The sequence below is a fragment of the Astatotilapia calliptera genome, chromosome 4, assembly GCF_964374335.1.
Source record: "Astatotilapia calliptera chromosome 4, fAstCal68.1, whole genome shotgun sequence".
NCBI lineage: Eukaryota > Metazoa > Chordata > Actinopteri > Cichliformes > Cichlidae > Astatotilapia > Astatotilapia calliptera.
Genome location: NC_137425.1, coordinates 7,297,447 through 7,317,563, shown reverse-complemented (window position 1 = coordinate 7,317,563; position 20,117 = coordinate 7,297,447). Strand labels below are relative to the sequence as shown.

The 20,117-nt window shown below is 40.9% G+C and overlaps 2 protein-coding genes across 4 annotated transcripts; both read left to right on the top strand.

Annotated features, from left to right (window-relative positions):
* Positions 1 to 1,971: 1,971 nt before the first annotated feature.
* phospho1 (phosphoethanolamine/phosphocholine phosphatase 1) lies at positions 1,972 to 4,630 on the top strand. 3 transcript variants are annotated; one of them, XM_080300158.1, is made up of 4 exons: positions 1,998 to 2,137; positions 2,496 to 2,569; positions 2,902 to 2,963; positions 3,064 to 4,630. In XM_080300158.1, the coding sequence occupies exon 4, from the start codon at positions 3,102 to 3,104 to the stop codon at positions 3,867 to 3,869; it is 768 nt and encodes a 255-aa protein (XP_080156284.1). In that variant the 5' UTR covers positions 1,998 to 2,137; positions 2,496 to 2,569; positions 2,902 to 2,963; positions 3,064 to 3,101; the 3' UTR covers positions 3,870 to 4,630. The 3 variants fall into 3 exon arrangements, with proteins under 3 accessions (XP_026020107.2, XP_080156284.1, XP_026020106.2); XM_026164322.2 differs by lacking the exon at positions 2,902 to 2,963 and having other exon boundaries at positions 1,972 to 2,137; XM_026164321.2 differs by having other exon boundaries at positions 2,902 to 4,630.
* Positions 4,631 to 5,498: 868 nt separating this feature from the next.
* eftud2 (elongation factor Tu GTP binding domain containing 2) lies at positions 5,499 to 20,001 on the top strand. The gene is made up of 28 exons (XM_026164314.2): positions 5,499 to 5,639; positions 6,298 to 6,413; positions 6,511 to 6,673; positions 7,263 to 7,341; positions 7,494 to 7,569; positions 7,787 to 7,852; positions 7,952 to 7,987; positions 8,147 to 8,237; positions 8,365 to 8,447; positions 8,568 to 8,734; positions 9,081 to 9,205; positions 9,830 to 9,893; positions 9,984 to 10,074; positions 10,230 to 10,365; positions 10,622 to 10,749; positions 10,994 to 11,187; positions 11,271 to 11,382; positions 11,478 to 11,618; positions 11,823 to 11,924; positions 12,260 to 12,342; positions 12,629 to 12,715; positions 14,949 to 15,075; positions 16,304 to 16,391; positions 16,577 to 16,695; positions 17,013 to 17,107; positions 17,224 to 17,377; positions 19,418 to 19,525; positions 19,628 to 20,001. The coding sequence occupies exons 2-28, from the start codon at positions 6,309 to 6,311 to the stop codon at positions 19,721 to 19,723; spliced, it is 2,916 nt and encodes a 971-aa protein (XP_026020099.1). The 5' UTR covers positions 5,499 to 5,639; positions 6,298 to 6,308; the 3' UTR covers positions 19,724 to 20,001.
* Positions 20,002 to 20,117: the final 116 nt, after the last annotated feature.

Here is a 20,117-nt window from a genome sequence, read left to right as displayed (position 1 = left end):
TATATAGAATGCACTTTCTACTAAATTTCTTGGGTAGTTAAGGAAAAATAACATTGTATATTCTTTAAAGATGTTTTAAAAAAATCAATATACTTTTCCCCTTTGTATTTTTAACCACTTAATGTAGCATTGCGTATTTTATTATTGTATCTGGTACAAAATGTGCAGCTTTATGTCCTGGTTTGACGTCTCTTTTTTTTCTTTTTTTTTTTTGTATGTTATCTGGGGATTGAGGAGAAGTTGAGGGGGGGGGGGGGGGAAGTTGGGCCTTTTTTGATAATGTACATTTAACTGACTGCTAACTTTAAAAGTAAAAACAAGTAGCCATGATTATTACATCTGAGTTTGTTTGTTTTGCTTTGCTGGATGCAGATGGTTATGAAATGCAGCAGGTCTGTTTAACTTTCATACCTTACTTTCCTGAAAAGTGTAGCTTGCTGCCACTGCGGCTCTTACTCTACTATTTTTAGGTTCACTGGGTTCTTGGCACAACATGTTACCTAACAATGGCTGCGGGCTACACATGACCCTCAGGGTTCAACAACAGCTTTGCTTTGCTGAGCATTTATTTGACAAGAGAAGTTTTAGATCCTCTTCTTTGTGAGCACTTCCTGTTCACTTTAAAGTCACAGCAGGCTTTATTGTATTTGAGGGCAGTGATCTTGACAGTCAAGTACCCACATTGTACCTCTTAGATATGCAAATGCACCTTGAGGCCATATAACTACTTACATAGATTACAAGAGTGTGTTTAAAATCGACTTCTTGGATATCTCTTGTTGCATCTCAGCCAGGTTTATTCATGCATTAACAGCGTGCACCTCCACTGATGTCACATTAAGGCATTTATTGTTGCTAGAATACCTCCTAAAATGCTGTGTATCCTCCATCACCATAGGAGGTTTTAAGTGGTGCACCAATGAGTCACATAATCCTATAAGGTAGCAGAGCGGGCTGATGGGTAGAGAAAAGTGTGAGTGACTCACTGTTGGTGAGTGGGTGGTCAGGTACCAAGGCTCACTCCATGAGCAGGGGAGATAATAACACACCGTCTGTACATCTCCATTCCCATTTGGGCTTCAAAATAGTCGGCCTCCCCAGCTGTTAGTCATTACGCCTTGCGGTGTTGAGGAGGGAGGAGGCCCCCCCTCCGTCTGTCAGCAGGCAGATAAAGAGAGGAGGGCTTCATGCCATGTTTTTGTAGGCAAGTGTGCACCGCTCTGAAACTTGCAGTGCGGTTCATTAATCAGTATACTTGCAGGGTTTTATCTAGACTGCTGTCTCGTGGAGAAACAAGCAGGCAACACAAACTCCCTTGCTGCGATGCTAATGTTTCCCTGTAGTTAATAAACGAAAACACAACACTGCTCTCAGATGTGAAATGATTTCGTTCCAGTCATCCTCACAAATGTCTCGCATGTGGTACTTTGCCCCCGTTCCCTGTGCCGCCTTTGCAACAGAGTACTTATTGGCCGGAAATCCAGATCATCCTGGATGAGGGAAGGTGCTTGTTCTCTTTGTAAGAACATGAGAGAGCATTAAAACTGTTCTGTTTTAAGTGAATGTGGCTGAGTTACTTTAGCAAATTCAGATGAGATGGGGTTATTCAGATGTTATCCCTGATTCTCCACTCCAAATTGGAATTACACAAAGACGTATAAATGGGAAAACTTGAGAGCTTGACCTTGTCCCATTGACCTCCCACTGCTACCAGAAGTGCTTATTCTCCACAACTTTTCTTTTTTTTCGGTAAATGCTCCATTGTGTGGATGTGGCTATGCCACGTTTGGAGCCATGTATAAATACTAATGGGCTACATTTACGAGACTGGCGGACATTTCTTCTATGGTTATATTCAAGGAACGGACTATTTACTCTCGATGGGTTTTTCTTCTTCCTTTCTCCCTCCCCCTACTCCCACAATCCCCTCCCCCCTCCACCTTTTTATATCGTGAACGCGCGCAATAGGCTGCTATTAAATGGGCGGACTCGGAGGCGCGGTCACGTTCAGAGCGGCTCCGGTGGGTTTGAGTGGCACATAAAAGTGCGCGAGCCACCGGCCGACCGGCGGAACTCTACCTCTCCTCTATGAGACCGGATCGGAGCTGACTGACACCGGGGATCGGAACCAGAGCCGGTGACTCATCTGTTATTATTATTATTATTATTAGTAGTAGTAGTAGTATTTTAAACCTCAATCCAGCGCACATCGCCTTGACTGCATGATGTTTGTGCTGCTGTTATGTAAAACAAAACCCTTCTAGATTAGCAGCTTGATAAGTAGCCATGGCTTTTCTTACTAATCAGTAAGCTTTTTTTATTATTATTATTATTTAAAGAAAAGTCTAAAATCCCTATTAATAGTTGTTTTTTTTTTTTTTTATGTGTGCTTTATGAGCTCTCTGACCTTTTTTCGGCATTTGTCTGCCTTTTAAGTTTGTCCCGTACTGCGTTTCCACTGATTCAGCATTCATTGTATTTTTCTTCCCATAAAGGAACAAACCAGCTACAGTTTGAAGTCAACTGGTTTGATCTGGACATCCACTGTAGACATCCGGGAAAATCCAAGGTAAGCACACGTCCTGTGAAAAAGTTGAATAGGGCTGACCTGCCCGGATATGTAATCTGTAGCTTATCGTTTTGCTTGCTGCATAAGTGAGTCTTACCTTGTTTTTCGCTCTTCTACACAATACTTGACCCCCCCCCCCCCCCCTCCACAAATCCATAATTTGCTGCCGCCTCTTGTCTGACACAGTTGTTGGTTGGCTGCTTTATATTATATTTATAGATTTTTTTCGTGCCTTTTCATTGAAATTATATTATTGCTATGAAATCTATATTTGACTTCTTTGCCTCCACCCAAACCCCCACACCCTCCTTTATTGCATTGATGTTTCCCAGAAGGTCACCCTCCACCTCACCGCGGCCCATTGCGTGGGATGCTGGAGAGCAGAAGAGCGGGGGTGGAGATTTGATGCCACTTGGCAATATTAAAAGTTGTGGCGTAGTAAATCATGGGGGATTCAATCTTCAACTGCTGTTATGTCCCACCCCATCCCCCAGGCGAGGAGGAACCCCAGAGACCCAGGCGCTCAGAGATCATGGCCTCCCACCCAGCTCACATCTCCCCTGACAAGCGCTTCCTGATCTTCTTTGACTTCGACGAGACCATCGTGGATGAAACCAGCGATGACATGGTCGTGCAGGCCGTCCCGGGTCAGCACCTCCCTGGGTGGCTGACGGACACTTATCAGCCCGGCCGCTACAACGAATACATGCAGCGGGTGCTGGCCTACCTGGCGGAGCAGGGGGTCACCGAGAGCGACATACGCAGCGTCATGGAGAAGATACCGGCCACACCCGGCATGCTCACCCTCTTCCAGTTCCTCCGCAACCGGCCCGCGAAGGACTTTGAGGTGATACTGGTGTCCGATGCCAACACTTACTTCATAGAGTGCTGGCTCCGGCGCGTCGGGGCCCGCCAGCTGTTCCACCGGATCTTTTCGAACCCCGCGACCTTCAACAAGGACGGGCGGCTGGTGCTGCGGCCCTTCCACTCTCACGACTGCCCCCGGTGCCCAGACAACATGTGCAAGCAGGTGATCGTCAAGGACTACGTGGCCCGCAGGACGCAGGAGCGGGGGCGCCCGTACCAGAGAATCTTCTACGTCGGGGACGGAGCTAATGACTTCTGCCCCGCGCTCTCCCTCGGTCCCCGCGACGTGGCCTTCCCGCGGAGGGACTTCCCCATGCACCGGCTGATCACCGAGACCCACGAAGCCCAGCCAGGGGAGTTCAAGGCTGTCACGGTGCCTTGGATGAGCGCGGAGGATGTGGTGCAGCGGCTCCGGAAACTGGTGGCAGATTAAAGGGCCACACACTTAGAGAGTGTAACACAGAGGGGGGGTAATCAAGGGGCCAGCTGACACTTTAAGTCATATTCTCAGGTAAAATATTCCCAGAAATTGTTGTGCACGGCAATAAGATATTTGTACCATCTGCAAGGGTCATTGTGTCTATCTGGCAACCAAGACGTGCCTCAGTCCAGAATCTCACGTTTTTGTTCCCCAGCCCTGAAATAGAAACCCGGTTTAATCATTAGACATCAAGACCTCAGCTGTTACCCAAAGTGGGGAATCAAATGTAATGATATAAGCATATTACAGCATATTTCAGTATAACTATAAAGTTTGAGAGCATCTGATTAAATATCCTTCAGTGTGGAACATGGAGTGATCGTAAATGTTAAAGTGGGTCAGTGGTGTGAGGAATCACTGCAGCAGTCAATAAAAATCTTATAAATAACATGACAAATATATCAACCAACTGACTTGAGTGCTCCCGAATAGCAGTTATAACTGTTTTATTACAAACTGCACATTTTTGAATATGCAACATTAAATCCATTAAATAAAATTCAGACTTACACTGCCATGTGATGGCAAAGGGCATTGAAACTGACCAAACAGTATTTTCTACGTTCCCCAGACACTACCTTCTGTCTAATTGAGAACTGTATGAATGACCGTGTATCAAGAGTGTGTGTTTATGTTTATCAGTCTGTCTTTATTGTGTAGGCTTCGCCTACTGAAACTATCAACACCAGCAGGAATAAAGCCATCGACTGAAACTGTGTCTGTGCACTTTTTATTACATTGCCAGAATCCACGAGCAGCAGCGAACGCCCCCCATATCGTTCATAACGGCGGGACATAGTGTCACATTTTCTGTTGCAACGCTGACAACTGCTAGGATATCCCTCGTCTGAAATTTTTAGACTGCTTTAACTCCCATCACAAACTCACACGCACCCACAATTTGCATGCCATAACAATTACAAAGTCATTTGAAAGAGACTGCAATTAAAAACGGGCTTGAAATGACACCTGAAAGCTACATTAAAACACAAACCAATGATTTTTTTTTTCCAGAATGACGTCTTATACGTTGATATTTGTTTAAAAAAAGTATTTTCATCCTTTATTAGAAGGCATGCCTAACTTTTAGTGTATAAAAATATTACAAAATGTCTTTACTTTCATCTCCTTTATCTCCTCAAGAGCATATTCATTGCTGTCTAGTGTCCTCTTGTGGCTAAAGGGTGTAACTGCATACGCGATGTTGTTAAGGTCTTCATTCAGGTCACCGATTAAGATTTATGTCTACAACACGGTAACGTTTACATTTTCCGAGTCTTTCGGCTAATATATTCTAAAAGCAGTTATCAAAATAACTCTAAAAATAGAGGAAGTTGTAGTTGCATATGAGGATCACCTGAGGGCAACAATTGCACACGGACGTCAGTGAAGATATAAAAAAATAAAAACAAATCATTACATAAATGCTCTGTGAGTACACACGTTTTATTTTGCAGCAAGTGTCATTTGTGGATGGTGAAGCGATTTAGCAATGAACCCTTCGTTTTGAAAACGTGTGCAGTAGTGGCTTTGTAGCCCAAATGGGGGAAGTAGTGAGCTTTGACATTCATTGTTAACCGCCTTCATATTAAACAGCCGAAGAAGAAAACCGGAAGCGTCTGGTGCGCATGGCGCTCTTTGAATAATATTTTCTTCTCTGCTTATAAACACAACTCTCGGTTTGCTCGAAATCGATAATTAAGTTATTCCCACAGGATACAGGTACGTGTATTTAGCAGCATGCAGCACTGAGTTATCTTTAACTAAAATCTCTGAACAACAACAACGTAACTCAAACGTCGCTTTCAAGCCATTCATTTCTGTGCTTGTTAGCCGGCTAGCACGGTCGTCTTAGGATCGCTAGTGCAGTAATAGAAGAGCTGCTTATGTCAAACGGAAACGTCTTAGTCAAGATGCATTTTCTGTGCTGATTATCTGTGGACCGAAAACTCGAGTGAACTTGATAAAAGTAACTGAACTGCGACCCTGCATGCTATGCAGCGGTTAGCGTTAGCATTCGCTTTAGCGGTGACTTACAGTGACATATACTTTCTCATGAATGTTAACCGCCACTGGCAGACAGAAAACAAGCTAAAGCTAACTTATATTAAAAGTACATTTCATTTTCCAGTGAAGCATTAAAGTGAAGAAGTTACTGATGTGTTATTGATGACTCAGTGACACGTTGCGTTTTGGCTAACTTTAAACAGCAATAAGATACGTTATACATTTTAAATATCTCGTCTTTTCCCCCTCTCATATATATATATATATTTCTGCTGAAACGTTATGCGTTTTATATGCTACAGTGGATCGTATTTATTAAATTAACTTTGCCACCAGATTCACTTGCTCATTGATATATCAACCCCTCATTTAGTTCTCTGCGATATGGAGGCTGATTTGTATGACGAGTTTGGGAACTACATCGGTCCAGAGCTGGACTCTGACGACGATGATGATGACCTGGATGCAGAGGACAGAGACGTCGACGAGGTATGCTTAACACTCAAGAACCAGCAGTAATTACCAGGTAGTACCGAAGTTCGTGTTTGCAGTGTATACATGAGTTTGTGGTATTTACAATTTGCAGGGTGATGAAGATGACGAGGATGAGCCAGCGGATGCTGATGATGATGTCCCTGGCATGGAGGTGGTCCTGCATGAGGACAAGAAGTACTATCCTACAGCAGAGGAGGTCTATGGGCCTGAAGTGGAAACTATTGTACAGGAGGAAGATACACAACCACTTACAGGTAGGGCTGCTTAAATTGATCTAAAGATGGAAAAAAGAAACCTTGTTGACCAAAATCCAAGGTTTCTACATACAGAAAAGAGGTTTTTGCCTTCTCTCAACAGAAAATTACCAGCACCATGACTAACATTATTATAAATGTAAAGTCGGCATTATTTTAAAAATGGGCTTTAATTTAGTCAAGAATAAAAAAAAATGATAGGAAAATACTTAGACTTCTGTCAAGTAACAGATGCTCATGGCTTTAACTTTATGAGGACCAATCATGCTTACATGTGTAGTCACTAACGAGAAACCCCGAAGGTCTTGTCATCTTGGTCGAGCTGAACTTAACAGTGAATTTGGGTTTGTTAGGAAGCAGCATAAGTGGAAGAACATAGATGGATGAAAACAGGCGCAATAGTACACTGGGCAAAATTAAAGGAAAATGTAAATGTTTTGAAAACCCACAGATTCCCTCTCTGTATTTTCAGATACATTTTAACAGTAGACTGGATTTTTCTGTACTGTAAACATAGTCAAGGAGTGCAGTCTTAAAAATGCTTCTTTTCATAATCCTGTACACAATATTGTCTTTTTACTCCTTCCAGAGCCGATCATCAAGCCTGTGAAGAACAAGCAGTTCACCCTGATGGAACAGGAGTTGCCTGCCACAGTTTACGATATGGAGTAAGAAATTTTCAAGTGTTTCGTTGCATCTGAAAATGCAATTCAGCGTTTCACAGACTGATCTCGTGTAATATTCTTTACACATTAGTCCATCTACATGCATTTACAGTGTGTCTTTAGCAAGCAGCATTAACCCTCTTCTCCCTCGCCAGATTTCTCGCAGATCTGATGGACGGGCCAGAGCTGATTCGTAACGTCACCCTCTGCGGTCACCTTCACCACGGCAAGGTTAGAGTCTGCCTTATTCCTGCTCCGGGCTCAGGCTTCTTTAAATATGCTCTTCCAGTCGTGGTCCTCCTCCAGCATGTAGCCAAGCGAACATGTGTTCCTAAGATGAAAAATTGAACAGATTTGGAACATTTTGGAGCATATGCTAATAACATGGCTGCACTTTAGAGCCATCTGTGGCTCACGGGAATCTAATGAATGTGTTTATTCCATTCAGACCTGTTTTGTGGATTGCCTGATTGAGCAGACACACCCAGAAATCAGGAAGAGAGATGATGTGGATGTGAGTGTTGTGTACAATAATTCAAAATGTTTGCAGTCTGTTATACATAAATTCTGTATATGACAGCTGAGACCAACATGATCTGTTTTACTTTTTCAGCTCCGGTACACAGACATCCTCTTTACCGAACAAGAGGTGAGTGGCTTGGTTTAACTGCTGTAATGCTACATAGCATTCATTACTAAATAATTCTATCAATATTTATAAGTATCCAGAGTCTATTTAGCCTGAATATCTTCTTTAGAAGACTGTATTGATGTTTTCCTTGCTTTTGCCTGATCCATGTTTTTATAGAGAGGGGTTGGCATCAAAAGTACCCCTGTCACAATGGTCCTGCCTGACTCCAGAGGAAAATCCTACCTTTTCAATATAATGGATACACCAGGTATTGTATTCACACTGGATCCTTTAGTTGTTAGATGCATATTTTGAGGTTTTATAGAATGAGCTAAAAGTTGCTGACAAAAAACATAAAAACTAACAAGTCTACTTTTGTGCTTGTCCTCCCATAGGCCACGTGAATTTCTCTGACGAGGTCACATCTAGCATCCGCCTCTCAGATGGCGTTGTCCTCTTCATAGATGCAGCAGAAGGAGTGAGTCAACTCCTATTTGCGGTTCTCCCAAACCAACACCATCTATATCTTTTTATGTCATTATACGTGTGTTCTTCAGCTGCCCATAGATCTCACAGATATTTGTGTATCTCTGCCCAGGTGATGCTGAACACAGAGCGTCTCATCAAGCATGCAGTTCAGGAGCGAATGGCGATCACCATCTGCATCAACAAGGTTGATCGTCTCATTCTGGAGCTCAAACTGCCGCCCACAGATGCTTATTATAAACTTCGCCACATTGTAGATGAGGTCAATGGTTTGCTGAGGTAATACTGGGAACCCCTCGCTAACAGTGTCTGAAGTGTTTTATGTGATTTTTTTTTTTTTCCCCCCCAAAGGAAATTACCATAAAAATATTTGTTAATAATAAATATTATTGTCTTGGTGTATGTTAAGTTACTACGTTTAAATATTTTCTAATATGATATCTTGGTGGTATGAGGTAGTGTGAAGCTTGCTAGCACTGCACTGCTGACAATAGCAGGATTCTTTATTTTGTCAGGTGGTAAACATGGTCGCAGCAAGAATTTCTTTTAAAGGAAAGCCACATTAATCTGGAACTGACCACCCAGTGACACTGGTTGCTGATTGGCTATTTCTCTTCCCTCTCAGCACATATTCTACAGATGAGAACTTGGTGGTGTCTCCTCTCCTTGGAAATGTCTGCTTTGCCAGCTCTCAGTACAGCATCTGTTTCACCCTGGGGTCCTTTGCAAAGATCTACTCAGATACCTATGGTGAGATGACTTTTGGGCTTATAAAGTAGTGAAATCAGTGCTTCACTACAGCAGTATTAATATATTGCTGTTTTTAACCATAAAGCTTTGTCTGAATATAGAACCATGTGTATTTCTGCTATTTTGACCCAATTTAATTCATTTAAAACATGTAAATGCATAAGAAACATGGCATCCTTATACAGTTTATCTATTTCAGTTTTTATGTGTTGTTTATGTTTTGTTAAATGAACCTTTTTTGTTTACATAGCATAGTTGATGGATTAAATAATTTCTGGTTTCTAAAGTACATTCGATAAGCTAAAACCATAAGATTACAAAATACTCTGAAGTTAGGGGGCTTTTAGGTTGTAAATCTAACAAGTGCTTATGGCTTTTACTGAAAGCTGATGTATAATATATCGTTTTGATATTTTTCTGTCTTGAAAAATAATCTTAACACACGTGATTTTGATTTTTAAAATGGTTCAGGAAGCCTGAAAAACAAATGTCAGAACTGAAGAATCTTAGTTCAGTCTGGGGGCTTCAAAGCTTCGACTTTCATGTGACCAGCCCTACAAAAAGCCATGACTTTATTTCATACACTGCACAGTATCCTCTTACCCTTTCTCTCTCTGTTTGTAGGTGACATCAACTATAATGAGTTTGCCAAGAGGCTCTGGGGAGATATTTATTTCAACCCCAAAACGTGAGTAGCTAATGTGGATACGCAGCTACGCTCTTAATACACCATTACTATTATTACTACTACAGAAGTTTTCTCCTCTTCCTAATTCAGTCGCAAGTTCACGAAAAAAGCTCCCAGTAGTAACTCCCAGCGCAGCTTTGTGGAATTTGTTCTGGAGCCTCTCTACAAGATCCTCTCACAGGTTCGATGCATTTAACGTCTTATTTATTTATTTATTTATTTATTTTTTTAACATATGCACAACCAGGTAGCTCGGTACATTCTGGCTGCAGGAAGGGTGGGATGAACTCGCAAAGCTCTGTGTGTAATCCTTACCTAAATCCTCTTTGTGCCTAGGTGGTTGGGGATGTGGACACGTCTCTCCCTCGAGTTTTGGATGAGCTTGGTATCCATCTGACTAAGGAGGAGCTGAAGCTGAACATTAGACCCTTGCTGAGGCTCGTCTGTAATCGCTTCTTTGGAGAGTTCACTGGTATTGCCCGATTTATTTATTTTGTTTTGTTTATATATATATATATATATTATTATTTCTTTCTTTTTTCAACTTAAAATACTATACAGGCTTGTATGCTTGGCTGCGTAATCAATAAAGTAGTAATAATACTATAGACTATTAGCTTGTCTGTATTTTGTAGCTGTAATCTGTAGATTAATGGTCATTCTTTAGAAAATCTGAGTCTCATATCTCCAGTACATCAAATATTGAAATCTTGGCGCTTTTCTTGCAGGCTTTGTAGACATGTGCGTGCAACACATTCCTTCACCACAAGAGGGTGCTAGGAACAAGATCGAGCACACCTACACCGGAGGTCTTGACTCAGACTTGGGGGAAGTCATGGCAGAGTGTGATCCTGATGTAAGTTTAATGGAAGGTCAGGTTTGTTGTGTGCTGAGAAGATGCAGCAGTTAATTACTAAAGGTGGCAGTCTCCTTCCAGTGGAATTCTTTCAGGTCTGATGCAAAAAAAGTCAAAGGGCTCCTTGAATTGCTTGAAAAACACAAATTGTTAATTGATACCTTTACTAAAAGTTATGTTCCAGTGGTTAAAACTTTCCACTTCTTCATCATTCCTCTTATGTTCTCATGTCTGTCGTCCTCAGGGTCCTCTGATGTGCCACACCACTAAGATGTACAGTACAGAGGATGGCGTTCAGTTCCATGCTTTCGGTCGGGTGCTGAGTGGGACCATTCAGGCAGGTCAGCCCGTCAAGGTCTTGGGAGAGAACTACACACTTGAAGATGAGGAGGACTCTCAGGTCTGCACTGTGGGGCGTCTCTGGATTTCTGTGGCCAGGTATACTTTTAAAGCTTGAATTCTTTGTTTTGTCACAAATCAGGGATTGGTTATTAAAATTTCAGTTCATCCCACTATTTTAGGTATCAGATTGAAGTGAATCGAGTGCCCGCCGGCAACTGGGTTCTCATTGAGGGCTGTGACCAGCCGATCGTCAAGACCGCCACAATCACAGAGCCCAGAGGGAACGAAGAGGTGGGAGATCGGCAGAAAAATATGCCCAACGTCTTAGAAAAATAAAAAAAGAGTCAAATCCAGATTCTCATGTTTTTTTTAACTCTGCCTTTTAGGCTCAGATTTTTAGGCCGTTGAAGTTCAACACAGCATCAGTCATCAAGATCGCAGTGGAGCCAGTGAATCCATCAGAGCTGCCCAAAATGCTCGACGGACTGAGGAAGGTTAACAAGAGCTATCCTTCTCTCACCACAAAGGTATGACATCACACATATTTCAATAGTTTTCTTCTTTTCTTTTTTTTTTAAATAACAGCCTGAGCCTGTTATTTTAAAGTCAGTATGTTTTAAAAGATTTCAGTGTAGTTTTACCTTTGAAAGGACAAACATTGGAAGTGTCACTGCTCCAGACTGTAATCTAAACAACAGTTAAATGAATTGACTGGTGTGTTTGTCTTTCAGGTGGAGGAGTCTGGAGAGCATGTCATCCTGGGGACAGGAGAGCTTTACTTGGACTGCGTCATGCACGACTTGAGGAAGATGTACTCTGAAATCGACATTAAAGTAATTTTTCCTCCGCATTGCTTTACTAATGATGTACAACTTGTGGCATTTATTTCACGTCTCGTAATGACAACTTTAGGGACCACGAGAATTAGTAAGAAAATTTAAATGATGAGATTTAGTTTTTGCTGCAATTTCCCTGAAAGTTATTAGGCTGTAGCTGGAATGTTAGTCTGTTAAAGGGGAGGAAACGGTGTGTTATCCACTCCGCTGCCAACCCAGATGTGCTTTGATGTTTTTGAAGAAGTTTTTTATTTTGTGGTTTTTATTTACTTTTTTGGTAGAAAAATGAAACATTGCTTTCTATTTGTAATTTCGCTCCTCGTCCCCCTCAGGTTGCCGACCCTGTTGTGACTTTCTGTGAAACGGTTGTGGAGACATCGTCCCTGAAGTGCTTTGCTGAGACGCCTAATAAAAAGTACGTGTCGAGGGTAATATTTTTAGATCTTATCCAAACAAACAACAGCATGAGGGCAGTCTGGGATAGATTATTAATATAATTTAGAGCACCCGGCTCTAAAATAATTTTCTTTTTAAGTTTTAAAGTTTCAAATCTAATGCATGCTGTTTTGCAGTTTGTAGTGTTTGATGTTGAGAAGTTAAATATGTGCACTGTTCAGAGTGTTTCAGTCAGTCTTTCCCTTGAGCTGAGTGTCTCTCCAACCCATAATTAGTGATTGATAGATGTATGATATGATTGACAGGAATAAGATCACCATGATTGCCGAGCCCTTGGAGAAGGGGCTGGCCGAGGACATCGAGAATGAAGTAGTGCAGATATCTTGGAACAGGTAGGTGAAGACATTACTCTTATCCTCACACGTATAGAAGATAGAATGAACTAAAATTATGTAATTTACTTTTTTATTTTAGACGTGTTAATTTCTTCCTTTTCCTTCTAATATGATACCAGGGTTATAAAATACTTAATACTTCAGCGCCATCCTGACCAATATTTTATTTTCATTTATCTTATTGTAAAAGTCTACAGTCAAGCGGCGCTTCACAAATCTAAATAGTTTACAACATGGAAACTTCTGGCAACACTCAAGAAACAGAAACAGATCAAATTTAGATTTTCCAGAAAAGACCTAAAAAGGAAAGAAATGCCCAGTTGATTAATGGTTTGGGGTTTTTTTTATTTGTAAATGAAAGTAAAATGAACTCATGCCAGAATGGTGGGCACATAGAATGAAAAAGGAAGGAAAGAAAGGGTTCATGATCCAAACAATACCACATTATCTATCAAACGCAGTGAAGGCAGTGTTATGTTAGCGGAATGCATGGCATCCAGAGGCACTGGGTCACCGATTGCTACTGATTTTGTGACTGCAGCAAGAAGTAGCAAGATGTTTTTAAGTTATAGAACTATAGTTTCTGCTCACATTCAGTTAAATACTGCAAAACTAATTTAAACATTACAAGAAAAGATGCAGAAAAACGCATTGGAGCAGCTTTTTAAGGTAAAAGACATGCACGTGTTCTTAGATGGCTAACTCGGTCACCTGACCTCAATACGGCCGAGTATGATTTTGGGTTTTTTTTTGTATATATATTTTTATTGAAGGAAAAAAAAGGACTTGTTACAATAAGGTGCATTGCTATTATTTAGTCGTCCGTCCCCCCCCCCCCCCCCCAAAAAAAAAAAAAACAAAGAGAGAGGAAAAAAAAGAAGAAGACTTTTTCTTAGTCCTTTTGTTTTACATTCAGATAGCGAAGAAATGAACTCGGTGGCTTGACAGTACATATTATGAAGTTGAGGGTCAACCTGACATTGTACGATACATGGGAGATACACCAATTCAGGGCTGGTCTTACCTAAATTCAGGGCGGATGGGGGACACAAAGCTAATCCATTTATTCCATATTTTGTAGAATTTGTCTTTTCGAATTTTTAAAAAGAATGTCAATTTTTCCATTTCAAATATTTCAAAAAACACATTAAACCAATCCTCAAGTGTTAGCGGAGTTGGATTTAACCACTTTCTGGTTATTGGTTTTTTGCTGGCCACTAATAGTGCTTGTAAGAGCTTTGTGTCCCCTCCCCGGACCGAGCCAGCAACCAAGCCCAAGTACAAATTTACAAATTTATCTTAAAAACCTCACACAGAGTTTTATGAATTCCCAGCCAGTAATTTTTTAAGTTAGGGCAGTCCCAAAAGATATAGTAATGATGTGCCTCTTCTGATCCACATCTTCTCCAGCATTCCGCTGTCCCATTTTTATATTTAGATCTATATATCTATTTATTTAGATTACTGAAGCCAAAACTAAAAGCACAAGGCCAGGAAAAGCATCTCAAGAGAGAGAACTATTTTTTTGTGCCAGACTTTATACAATCAATGCTGGTATTTTACATTAAGGTATTAAAAATAATCCATGCATTTAAAATTTGGACAAACATTTTACAGTTGGTTCTATTGGTTTGTCGATTTTTCTAGCGCTTGCACAAATGAAGGGACACTGTATTAACAAAAAAAACCTCAATGGTCAATGAAAGTCTATATTTTAGTCACATCTTAATTGCCTCTTATGTTTCTTTTTCTTTAAAATGTATTACTGGTATTCAAGACTATTGGGTGAAGGAAATGTGAAATACAAAAGCAGCTACTGTCACCAATATATCTATTTAAAGTGTATATAAACAACTTTCTGTATTTTAACATTAAGGCAATATGAAGAACAAACGTCTGTGCATTATGAATGTATGTCTTCATTTTTTTTTAAAAATCCTCCATGCTATATTGATCAAGTCACTTACAGTAATTGAATCATTCACTAAAAGCATGGATGAATTTCTTCCTCTCTCTGACATGATTACATGCATGAGTGTCTATGGTGCTCGAGAGAGGCTTCCAGTCAGTACATGTCTGAGCTCATTGGTACCCAGCAGAGCCAGCATGGGATACTCTTCCTCTTCCATTAACCCCTTTACCCCCCAGCGAGCCAATATCTTTAATGTTACACAGTTGCACAGTGGTGCAGCCCTCTTTTCAACTGGGCTCTGTTCTTTTCTCATGACAGGAAGAAGCTGGGAGAGTTTTTCCAGACCAAGTACGACTGGGATTTGCTGGCTGCCAGATCTATTTGGGCCTTCGGACCAGACACTACAGGACCAAACATTCTTGTAGACGACACACTGCCTTCTGAGGTGAGGTTTTAATTCAGCCATGCAGCTCAGTCACAACAGTGTGTGCGCCTGTTTGTCTATGCAAAGATTTAATGCTAGACGCTTTTTCCTACTTGAGCACAGACTCTTCAAAACAAAATAAAACTCTTTGACAGTTTAAAAAAGCATCCAAAAACATAACAGAAAATGGGGCTTTTAAAAGCACAAAATTCAAATTGTTTTTATGCAAAAGAATTTGTCATTTGAAAAGCTGAAACCCTGTGAGTATTTGGCAGTTTGACTTTTTTCAGTCTTGCCGAAATTCATGCATTAACAATAGAAACCCAGAGGAGCATACTTGCACCAAATCTCAAAATCCCCCATATTCATATGAACATCTGGATCTGAATTAGTTTGTGATACTTCAAGGTGATGACACTATTTCTTCACTTTTCAAATTAACATTTGTGTATATGAGACATATGGTCTCGTTTTTGCTCGATTCCAATCGGGAATTTCAATCACTTCTAAACTGGTCCAAGGTCCACATCTGGTTTAAAAAAAAAAATCATGCAAATGAGCACAGTTTTTTGAGTAGCTTAGAGACCGACAAACTGAACCAATCAGAACTTGTTGGCAGTGCTCTTAAACCAGGGGTCTCAAACTCCAGTTCTCGAGAGCCGCTGTCCTGAAAACTTTTCCATGTGTCCCTGTTGCAACTCACCTGAATACAGTTAGCAGGTTATTAGCAAGACTCTATAGAACTTGACTGCATGCTGAGGTGGCAATTCAGCCATTTGATTCATGTTACAGCAGCTCATGAGTGAATGAACACGGTGCAATAAAATAACTTTTGGAAGTACATTTTTCCAAACACTTACATTTACTTAAATTGACTTGAGTAGGGTTTGGGGTTGCCACTTAAGCATGCAGTCAAGTTTTGTTCTCTCTGAATGACCTACTAATTTATTCAGGTGTGTTGCAACAGGGACACATGGAAAACTTTCAGGACACTGGTCCTCGAGGACTGGAGTTTGAGATCCCTGCCTTAAACTATGCCGTTATATGAAATTTGTGACAGTAGTTTAGTTATCGATGATTCATTTTAATTTTTATTCTATAAGATCAAAAAAATACATTTCAAAGAAACAAAAGTTTAGAACATCCACTCTTGGCTAGCTGTGCTTAGTTTCTACCCGTCAAATCATACAAGGATATTGAACTGTCAAGGTTTTAGCCAATCCTCCATCAACTTGTGTTTCACCTACAGGTGGACAAAGCACTGCTTGGTTCAGTCAAAGACAGTATTGTGCAAGGCTTCCAGTGGGGCACCAGGGAAGGACCTCTGTGTGACGAACGTAAGTTCTCTCTTTGATCCCCGCACCACTGAAACACGCTGCTTCTATGGAGAAAATCTTTGTTTTGTTTGGATTGCATCTGGTGCTGGAATTTCCTCCTAACCTTGTAGAAACTGTACTCTGTCAAAATGTGCCTTTCCTCATCAGTGTTATTTAACCATAATCGTGTGTTTTGCTGCCTTCAGCCATCAGAAATGTCAAGTTCAAGATCCTGGACGCGGTCATAGCTCAGGAGCCTCTCCACAGAGGAGGAGGTCAGGTCATCCCAACAGCAAGGAGAGTGGTGTACTCTGCTTTCCTCATGGTGAGCTCATTCTTCCCCCGATCCCCATTCTTCTCATCTGCCATTAGCTTCTCCAGTTTTTCCTTTCACCTGCACTTTCTTTAATGTTCCATTACCTTGATTAGAGTATGGATCTTTGCTGATGTGCGGTCTTTTTAATTGCAGTGTGATAACATTTCTCTTTCATGATGTTGGCTTCTTTCCTCATCTTCTTTGGCTTGTATGCTGCTGTTTTCATAAATCTGTCAGTCAGCTGTACATGCCATTGCCGTATTTTTAATTTTTTTTTCTCCAGGCTTTTGTCCTTGCTTTAATGTATACTGTCCCTTATGTCTCAGGCCACTCCGAGGTTGATGGAGCCATATTACTTTGTAGAGGTTCAGGCTCCAGCTGATTGTGTGTCTGCAGTTTACACAGTGCTGGCTCGAAGGAGGTTTGTCTGTTTTCATTATATATCGATGTAGGGTTTAGTGCAAAGCAGTGCAAATATTAGTAAATACAAATTCCTTCTGCTTTTTAATTATTGGTGTCGTGTTTGTCATTAATCAGGGGTCACGTCACCCAGGATGCACCAATTCCAGGCTCTCCGCTCTACACAATTAAGGCTTTCATCCCAGCCATCGACTCGTTCGGCTTTGAGACAGACCTTCGCACGCACACACAGGGTCAGGCCTTTGCTCTGTCTGTGTTCCACCACTGGCAGGTAAGATTTAAAGACATTAACTTGCTTTCCAGCTCATGTTTGTGCAGTAAAGTCAGTAACAACATCAGTGAAAATCCATGTGGAAATGCTAAGAAAACGCAGACATTCAAGGAGCTTTGGAGACGTCTAGAGGTGTCAGACTTACACATGGAGTTTGGTATGCGCTGTACTTTAATACAAGTAAAGAAAAAGCTTAGATTCATTGAGAATGAAATAATGGCCAACCCTCACCTGCTTGCACCTGAGGAGCGGAATAAGATTTTATCAAAAGAGACAAAAAAAAACCACCCCAAAGATACGGTTAATTTGTGAATTTCATAGTGAATATTCACTAAACGACAGCGTGATTTTTGGTTCGTCTGCTGAAACCCATGCACTTACTTGCACGGACAAACTCTGACACCACATAAAATTATGGCAGCTTGTGCAGCAGAGTGACCCACGTCGTGCACATGTCTGCCACTCTGGTTAAAACGCTTTTGATGTGGAGTAGAGGGGAGTGTTGAGTCATTACGTTTTAAGTATAACGTGGCTGTCCGGGTATCTTTCTGCACATGTCTGACATGTGTTTGTGTCTGCACTCTGCAGAGCTGTGTCAGGGAAAATTAACTCTACTTAGTGTAGATTAATACTTTGCTGCTCTGAAATTAATCTGAAAGAAAAAAGGATTATCCTGGATGGAAATATTAAGTATTTTTATACTCCTAAGTTTTGTTTTATCCTCTTGAGGTGAAAATGAAAGTGTGACAAGAAGCTAGGCATGAATTATTTATTCATAAGCTTGTTGAAATACTGTAAAAAGATGTATTATAGGTACACTGATCCTTTGGGACATGAAAAATAAATGAAACCCACTGATGACAAATGCACACAGGGGTTTTTTTCCTCCCTCGTAACTTATTTCAGTCAACTTGTTAGGTTCCAAAGTATTGTGTGTAGTTTTTTTCCCTGAGAATATAAATTACCCTTCATGTTTTAGGGCAGTTACCAACTCAGATTTCCCCTGGGAAAATTCCTAATTTTATTTTCATTTTTAAAACTGCAGCAGAAATATTTTGATATTTTGCAATTATGTGAACCAGTGTGATGAATTATTTCCACCTAGCTCAGTTGTAGAGTGTTTGGAGAAACCCTCCCTCAAAAAACAAGGGAAGTCCCCCCCAGCAGACTTCCAAGATGAAGTACCAATCACCATAACCACCTATCCTTTAATGACTCTTCAAAAGGCAGCCTCTCTTTCTGTAACCGATACAATCAACAGTATGAATGTTCACTGCTGACTAGTCCTGCCAGCACATATAGATTCAGCTGTCCCAGATAATAAGAATATAGCACAGTGAGCTATGCTGTTTGCCACATTTAACTCAAGAGGCTATATTGTGCCTCCCTCATTAGTTTGATCATGTAGTGCCAGTATTGGCATGCTATCAGTGCGCTGCTGACTTATTCTTGTTCGAGGCTCCCATCCATCTGTTGATTAGGCTTCAGCCATGCTATTGATGATATTTTTCCCCTTTTCCTCTACTTTTAATCTCTCCTCGAGGCTGAGAAAGTCTTAGTTACTTGCCTCACACTACTTACTTCAGATTCAAGCTTTCCTCTTCTTCCTGGATTTAAGAACTGTATCACATCTCACTAAAAACTTTCAAAGGTTATCCAATGAGTTAGTGGATTTAATAAATTGTTTAAAAACCTTCAAACTAATTTCTTCTGACTCAACTTGTTAACAAGACGCTGATGCCATGTCGGTCACAGACGAAAAGAGTGACAGCACTTTCACGTTGCGCTTTCCATCATGTTGATGGACGCACCCCTGACTCAGTAACAAAGGGACAGACTTGCAACTGAATCAGATATTTAATGAAATGCCCACTCAGCTTGTTAATGCTCTGAGTTTGATGTGCTTCGCGTTGTCAGATTATTTCACAGATTGTGCACAGTTGAGTAAAAAGGGGAAGAATTGCCATGTTGACCAGTCACAGCTGCCATTTGCTCTTTCTCTCTTTATTTTTCACCATGACGATCGTGTTTGTCTTTCAGATTGTGCCCGGTGACCCTTTAGATAAGAGCATTGTGATCAGGCCCCTCGAGCCTCAGCCTGCCCCCCATCTAGCCAGAGAGTTCATGATCAAGACCCGAAGACGCAAAGTGAGCCTTTTGACCACTTGTTCATCGATACTTCTATAAAATGTGCTTGTAAATTGTCTTATTTTCTTTATGCTATCTAATTATATTTTGGGTTCTCCGAAGGGCCTGAGCGAGGATGTGAGCATCAGCAAGTTCTTCGACGACCCTATGTTGTTGGAGCTGGCCAAACAAGACGTGGTGCTCAACTATCCCATGTGAGATCACAGCATTCACTGCAAACTCCAGCAACACCACCAAGACCTCTGCTGCTCAATGAACAGCAAATCCTGCTTGTTTTAGAAGTTATGGGGTATAATGTTGCTACACCTTACCCATTGCAGAGCAGCTGTAGTTGTCAAACATCGCAGAAGTTTGTTGCTTCATCAATCTCTTGTATTTTTATTTTTTATATGTACAAACTGTCATTGTTTTTGTAGAGGAAAAAGAGACATATGGTGTTCGATCTAGCGTATGTCTAAATAAAAGTTTGTAAGTCAGAGGTTGAGATGTCTGGTTCTTTCTAGTGCTGCAATCTTTTAACTTAATTTTACATTTCAAAGTCAACGTATGGGTGTATTGGATTTGAAACACATGGATGGGAATCTTCAGTGTT